General features: G+C 41.6%; 1 protein-coding gene across 2 annotated transcripts in view; it reads left to right on the top strand.

Moving 5' to 3' along the window:
• Nucleotides 1-2,825, top strand: part of tmem168b (transmembrane protein 168b) — a 28,480-nt gene extending 25,655 nt beyond the window's left edge. For both annotated transcript variants that reach the window (XM_055649987.1, XM_055649988.1), the window contains one exon: nt 1,082-2,825. In XM_055649987.1, the coding sequence (XP_055505962.1) occupies nt 1,082-1,629 (548 nt within the window). In that variant the 3' untranslated portion in view covers nt 1,630-2,825. The remainder of the gene's footprint in view (nt 1-1,081) is intronic.
• Nucleotides 2,826-7,394: the final 4,569 nt, after the last annotated feature.

Here is a 7,394-nt window from a genome sequence, read left to right on the forward strand (position 1 = left end):
GCTCCTCCCGTGCAGCAGATGGTGCTGCACAGGACAAAGGGAGATGTTTTGTATATAGTTTATCCTGTCTGTAGACAGTGTGTGTGGTTGCAGCCATTTTGAGTTGTCTCGCTGCCAGCATTGAGTAAAGCATTAAAGACTTCTGTTGTAAATTAAAGATTCTCAAGTGTTGTGCAGACCTAGAAAAAGAACACAAAATAACTCAGCATCTCTGGAGAACATGGATAGGTGACATTTCACAGAGTGCTAGAAGTAACTCAGCAGGTCAGGCAGTATCTCTGGAGAAAAAGGATGGCATGGTAGGCACAGCGATTGATCTCATGTACACTAAAGATAGATTTTACCACCAGGCTGTCCACCATGATCTCCAAAAACAGAAGGTGAGTGAAGAGTTTTTACAAAATTTATTCTACTACCCACTACACCCCACAATCACCATGGAAATAAGTTCATAAGTGATAGGAGCAGAATTAGGCCATCCGGCCCATTAAGTCTACTCCGCCATTCAATCATGACCCCTGACACCTATACTAATCTAGAATCTATCAAACTCTGCCTTAAAAATGTTCATTAACCAGGCCTCCACAGCCAACTGTGGCAATGAATTCCACAGATTCACCACCCTCTGACTAAAGAAATTCTTCCTCAAGGATCTACAGGAACGTCCTTTAATCCTGAGGTTGTGCTCTGGTCGACCTCTCCCACTAGTAGGAGAGAAATCTGTGAAGGACATTGACATAATGGACAAGAAAACTAAAAAAGTGCAAACAAAAAAAAGAGGAAAAGAAAGTGCTGTTCTTTTTGATAGGGAGAAATGAAAAGAACTGCAAAAATATTGAAGGCATACTAAGAGCTGCAAAAGTTGCAAGACATAGCAAGAGGAACAAGAATTATCTTCCTACCACCTGAAACAAAATGTAAAAGTTTAAAGCAATTTGTAAGACCCTTAATCTGGTGACCGGCATGGACAATGAAATAACTTCAGCCTTTTACCAGGGAATTGCAGCGTGCATTGTAAGTAACTACATGATTTGAGGTGCATTGAATACTAATATGTTTCCTTCTATTTGTTTGGTATTAGGAGGAGAAACCTTGAGGCTGGAGACATTATTAGAGTGGTGGAAAGAGAAGAACGCTGACTTCAGCTCCCGTCTGATAATTGTTCTGGACTGTGAGAATGCTCTTCCATGGGTTAAAGATGTGAGAAGAGTGGGTGATATTTTTGTTGCTGTGCAAGGTGCTAAACTGGCTAAAGAAGTGAATATTGAGGAGGCAGATCTTCCCCAGTTAGGTGACTTTACGAAAGACTGGGTAGAATATAATTGCAACCTTGACAACAGCATTAGCTGGTCAGATAAGGGAAGAACAGTGACTGCTATTTATGGTATATCCAAGTCCTGGAGTGACTACACCCTACATTTACCAACAGGAAGCGATGTTGCCAAACATTGGATGCTTTATTTTCCTCGCATCACCTATCCTCTCATTCACCTGGCGGACTGGTGCGGTGGCTTGAACCTCTTTTGGGTGTGTAATGTGTGCTTTAGATGTTTCAAACGGTTGAAGATGAGATGGTTCCCACCCACAGTTCTGGATACGGGGCAGGGATTTAAACTTGTGAAATCATGAGACATTGTCTTCATGTGGCAAATACTAGGTCTTTGTTTTGCACTTACAGGCATCTTTCCAAAGATTTTAGTGTAAAGGTTTATAAAAGTTAGGCTATAAATGCTGAAAAGCCACTGGTTTATCCAAGCTTGCATTTCTTAAATTCAGATTTCAGGTTCATCAAGAGGAACACATTTTTATATTTACAATGCACTGAGTTCAGATTCACTAACTTTTAATGACAATAATGGACGTTGGTTTAAAATGTCCATCATTACGTACAAGAAAAGCGCCGAGTTCTGAACATGCCAATCGTAGGTTCTTAAAATACCACTTATATTCCTGACTATAAACCAGCGTTTAAATGCTTATTCTGCATAATATTCCTGAAATGTTGTGGTCCTGTTTTATATTCTATCTTGCTCTCAGTTACTTACTTTTGGATAACAGATGTAATAATAATTTGAGGAAAGCAATTGCAATCAGCAGTAATGTCAATACATAACTCCAACTAATATGTTACCAAACATTGCAAACAAAATTACTACATATTGTGCTCCTTTAGAGAATCGATTTTGTGTCTTTCTATTTGAATTCTAAATGCAGCGTTCTTCATTCACCACTGATATGAATCGATGCAATAGTTGAGCGCCTTTATCTTTTTTAAATGTGACTGTTCAGTTTGAGGTCTATTATGCTCTGATACGGTTTAACTAATTTTATAATATAACACATTCGACTGGTCATTAGAATTCGGATGTGTGTTGCAACCACACATTGTTGGGACAACCTTCATTGCAAATGTAGTACCACATCGAAGTTACTGAGTCCAATATCAAAACATTATCTTGTACTTGACCATGCATTATATATGAAAGGAACGAGGCACCTGGTATCTGATCTTCTGTATATATCAACTCCATAAATACATTTTATTTCTAATACTTTTCTAAAATCTTTTTTAATTCATCTTATTTGCATGTAATTACCTATGTATTCAAAAGGAGATTATCTGAATGGCTTAATTGTATCTTTATTTTGCGATCAATTCATTTGTCACATATTTATTATATGCCTGGCACAAACATTAATGTTTGAGAATTTATTTTTGTTATTTAAATAGTTTGGTTACAGTGCTTTAATTACATACTTTTAATTGCATTATTCTCAAAGTTCCCTATCAAATGAAATAATAAACCATACTTATTTCAACTGTACACATCAAATCACTGTTTTAATATTTTATGGATTTTCTATAGTCTATACAGACTCAATGCGATTTGTAATTTAAGGGCCGGTGACACTGGGACTAGTGACACTGGGGCTAATGACTGGGGCTAGCGACACTGGGGCTGGTGACACTGGGGCTAGTGACACTGTGGGGCTAGTGACACGGGTGTGTGTGGGGTATGCGTGAGGGGTGTGTGGCGTCTGTCTTTGTGTGCGTGAGGGGTGTGTGGCGTGTGTGTTTGTGTGCATGCCTCTGTGTGCGTTCCTGTGTGTGTGTGCGTGCGTGCCTGTGCATGTGTGTATACATGCTGCAGCATGTGTGTACCCGCAATTGTCACACTTTTGCCATCAATGTGTGAGCATTAATATCGATGAAGCAGTGCCTGGTCTCCAGTTGTGACCTGGCGATCTTGTCATTAGATTATGGCTGCACTGTCAATATGATCATGACTGATCATCTAAAATCAGTATCCGGTTCCTGCATTTTCCCCATATTCCGTTAGCCCCAAGAGCTAAATCTCCCTCTCTCCCCCTCCCCCTCTCCTTCTCCCTCCCCCTCCCCCTCTCATCCTCTCCTCCTCTCTCTTTCCTCTCTCCCCCCTCGTGAATTGGCCTCCACTGCCCTCTGTGGCAGAGAATTCCACAGATTCACATCTTTGGGTGAAAAAGTTTTTCCTCTTCTCAGTCCTAAATGTCCTGCCCCTTATTCTTAAATGGTGTGACCCCTGGTTCTGGACTCCCTCAACATCTGGAACATTTATTCCTTCATCTCGCCTGTCCAATCATCTAAGAAATTTATATGTTTCTATAAGATCCCCTCTCATCCTAAATTCCAGTGAATACAAGCCCAGTCGACCCATTTTTTCATCGTATGTCAGTGTCACCATATCGGAAATTAACCTGATAAACCTACGCTGCACTCCCAGTACTGAGCCTTGCTGCACCACACTAGTTACTACCTGCCATTCTGAAATGGACCTGGTATCCAAGGTAGACAAAAATGCTGGAGAAACTGAGCGGGTGAGGCAGCATCTATGGAGCGAAGGAATAGGTGACGTTTCAGGTCGAGACCCTTCTTCAGACTGATGTGGAGGTGGGGGAGGGGGCGGGAAGAAGAAAGGAAGATGCGGAGATGGAAGACTGGAAGAGCAGGAAAGGGGAGGGGAAGGAGGGAGAAAGCAAGGACTACCTGAAATTGGAGGTCAATGTTCATAGTGAAGTGCTGAGCCACCGGGAGCTCAGTTCGCATTAACCAACCTGATCTCCCAGTGGCTCAGCACTTCAACTCCGAATCCATTCCGAATCCGACCTTTCTGTCCTGGGCCTGAGCCATGGCTCTCCCACTAGATCCTCAGTCCCCTAGTATTTCTGGGAGATTGTGTGCGTCTTCCTCAGTGAAAACAGAACCTAAGTACTTGTTTAACTGTTCTGCCATTTCCTTGTTTCCCATTATAAATTCACCTGTCTCTACAGTAAGAGACCTATATTTGTCTTCACTAATCTTTTCCTTTTTACATATCTAAACAAACTTTTACAGTCAGTTTTTATATTCCCTGCAAGCTTTCTTTCATGTTCTTTTTTCTCCCTCTTAATTAACCCCTTTGTCCTCCTCTGATGAGTTCTAAATTTCTCCTAGTCCTCTGGTTTTGCCACTTCTTCTGGCCAATTTATATGCCTCTTCCTTGGCTTTAACACTATCCTTGACTTCCCTCGTCAGCCACGGTTGAGCTGCCTTCCCAGTTTTATTTTTTCGTCAGACAGGGATGAACAATTTCTGGAGTTCATCCATGCGGTCTTTAATTCTTCACCATTGCATCTCCACTGTCAAACCTTTAAGTATAATTTGTCCGTCTATTCTAGCCAATTCCCGTAACATACCTTCAAAGTCTCCTTTATTCAAGTTCAGGACCCTAGTCTCTGCATTAAATGTGTCACTCTCTATCCTAATGCAGAATTCCACCATTTCATGGTCACTGTTGCCCAAGGGGCCTGCTGTGCTCCACTTCTTTGTTCTGGAAGTCAGGTGCTGACATGACATTACTGCCCTGTGAGAGACCACAGGTCAGACAAGCCTATCTACCTGGGAGACCAGCATCAGAATGGGGAAAGATACCACTCTCTGGTAAGGTGTGACAGCAGGAAAGCTGGAGGAAAGGCCAAATCCTGGCCAGTTCTGCTGGCTATTAGTTGCAATATTGCTCAGCTAATCTGCTGGACAATTCCTACAATTCTGCATTTTATGACTGTTATGTTTTCTCATTGTGGCTGTGCACCTTAACCTGTCAAACAAATGCCTTCAACAGCTTGTCCCTATGATATGTCTGATCACACATTATTAATGGTGTCCGTCTCCCACATTCGTTTTTCCATTCTCCTTCTAACTTCTGACAGGTCTTCAACATTGTTTCCCTTTACACAGATGTCACCTGATCTGCTGAGTTCTTCCATCAGTTTCTGTTTTACAGCTTTCAAAAATAAAATCTGCCAGTTAATAATTGCACCCCATCTAGTGGTAATAATACAGTAAGTCGTGTAAAGACAAAAGTTCACACTCAATGATTTACCATAGTAAGCCACGTTCAAATTTGCCAACAAAACCTAGTGTATTATTGCTTTTGTTTATTGTGTAGAAATTGCTACAGAAGGATACACAGTGCTGGAGTAACTCAGCGGGTCAAGCAACATCTGTGGAGAACATGGATAGGTGACGTTTCACAGAGTGCTGGAGTAACTCAGCGGGCCAGGCAGCATCTGGAGAACATGGATAGGTGACGTTTCACAGAGTGCTGGAGTAACTCAGCGGGTCAGGCAGCATCTGTGGAGAACATGGATAGGTGACGTTTCACAGAGTGCTGGAGTAACTCAGCGGGTCAGGCAACATCTGTGGAGAACATGGATAGGTGACGTTTCACAGAGTGCTGGAGTAACTCAGCGGGCCAGGCAGCATCTGTGGAGAACATGGATAGGTGACGTTTCATAGAGTGCTGGAGTAACTCAGCGGGTCAGGATAGGTGACAGCATCTGTGGAGAACATGGATAGGTGACGTTTCACAGAGTGCTGGAGTAACTCAGAGTGCGGGTCACGCAGCATCTCTGGAGAACATGGATAGGTGACGTTTCACAGAGTGCTGGAGTAACTCAGCGGGTCAGGCAGCATCTCTGGAGAACATGGATAGGTGACGTTCCAGGTCAGGACCCTTCGTCAGCCTGGGCAGTGTTTGATTTTGTAACAGACTGGATTTAGTTACCAGCTTAATGGCGCACAAATATTTTAGTAGCAATCATGATCCTCACCTCAATGGTGACTTTTCTTCTGGTCTTTATTCCTCTAGTTCAACATTGAAGATATTCTTCGATGGTGGTCCACGTGACATTTAGGTGATACGCTCTGCTCATCTCATCTATGATCTCTTGAGCAGTGCAGATGATTGAAATACTGTAACTTCCCGTGTCAGATCTTTAGTGTCTTGGACCTTACCTACTCATCTTATCCTCATCAGTTTCCTTGGATGGCTTGTTGCATGGGGAAATAATACAATCATTGGCACCCTCTAGCACCTTCAAGTTATAATGCATAATCCAGCAAGACAATAGTGTAAACCAAAGGAAATAAAACGTTTAATTTATAGGATACATGTGTATGTTCCTCTCAACACTTGCATCTTGTTCTCTTCCACTTGGCCTCCTTCCAAGTTTCCATTATTCCAAGTTTCTATTCAAGCTATTTGCAACATCAGTTTATTGCTGCTTATTTAGTGCTTACTATGTCTTCAGTTTAAATATATATAAATAGAAACATTCCATCAATTCTTTCATTTTCGGAGCTGAATTGGCAATGTTGTAAAATTGCTTTATTGTGAGAAAGCAAGTGATATCGCGTCACGTTGTTGGAATATTTCTGTGCTTGATGGTGGTGGTGTTGCAGCAATGAAGGTTGTTGTTTCATCTGTAAAGACACAAACATCTTGTCTACTCTTCACCTGGTCATCTTGTCTGTTCCAGTTCGCTCTCTTCATGTACTGCTAATCAGGACAATATTATGGACCAATGCAACATATGTAGAAAAGAAAAATGTCATTTGGAAACTATGATTATGACTAGTTCAGAATCGAGTCATTCGTGTGTAGATCTCGCTCCACAAGAGAACTAGGTGAGTAGGTAAACTATAAAATCAGCAGGTCCTGTGTTTAATGTATGACTTGTGTTGAACTAACATATATTAAATAGATAAAGGCTTGTCTTTTTGTACAAAATTGAGTAAAATAGTCGGTAGAATATCTGTCAGTATTCATAATTCATGCATATGAATAATTCCTGGCATCCTGTTTTCGACCAATGCATTTCTAGTCATACCTTGTTCATCCTCTGTATAAAACTATAATCCAGGCTGTGAATTGTACAATTTGTGAATAGATGTTTGGAGTTGCCTATTGCGCAAGGTCTTGGCTGACTTTTGCTCCCCGGTTGAACACACTCCCTTTAGAATGTGCCGGTTGGAAATACTGTTTCTCTGGGCAGTTTCTTCTGTGGAGAACCAGATTTCTGGTAGACTTCAC

Source organism: Leucoraja erinacea, chromosome 19, assembly GCF_028641065.1.
Source record: "Leucoraja erinacea ecotype New England chromosome 19, Leri_hhj_1, whole genome shotgun sequence".
Classification (NCBI taxonomy): domain Eukaryota; kingdom Metazoa; phylum Chordata; class Chondrichthyes; order Rajiformes; family Rajidae; genus Leucoraja; species Leucoraja erinaceus.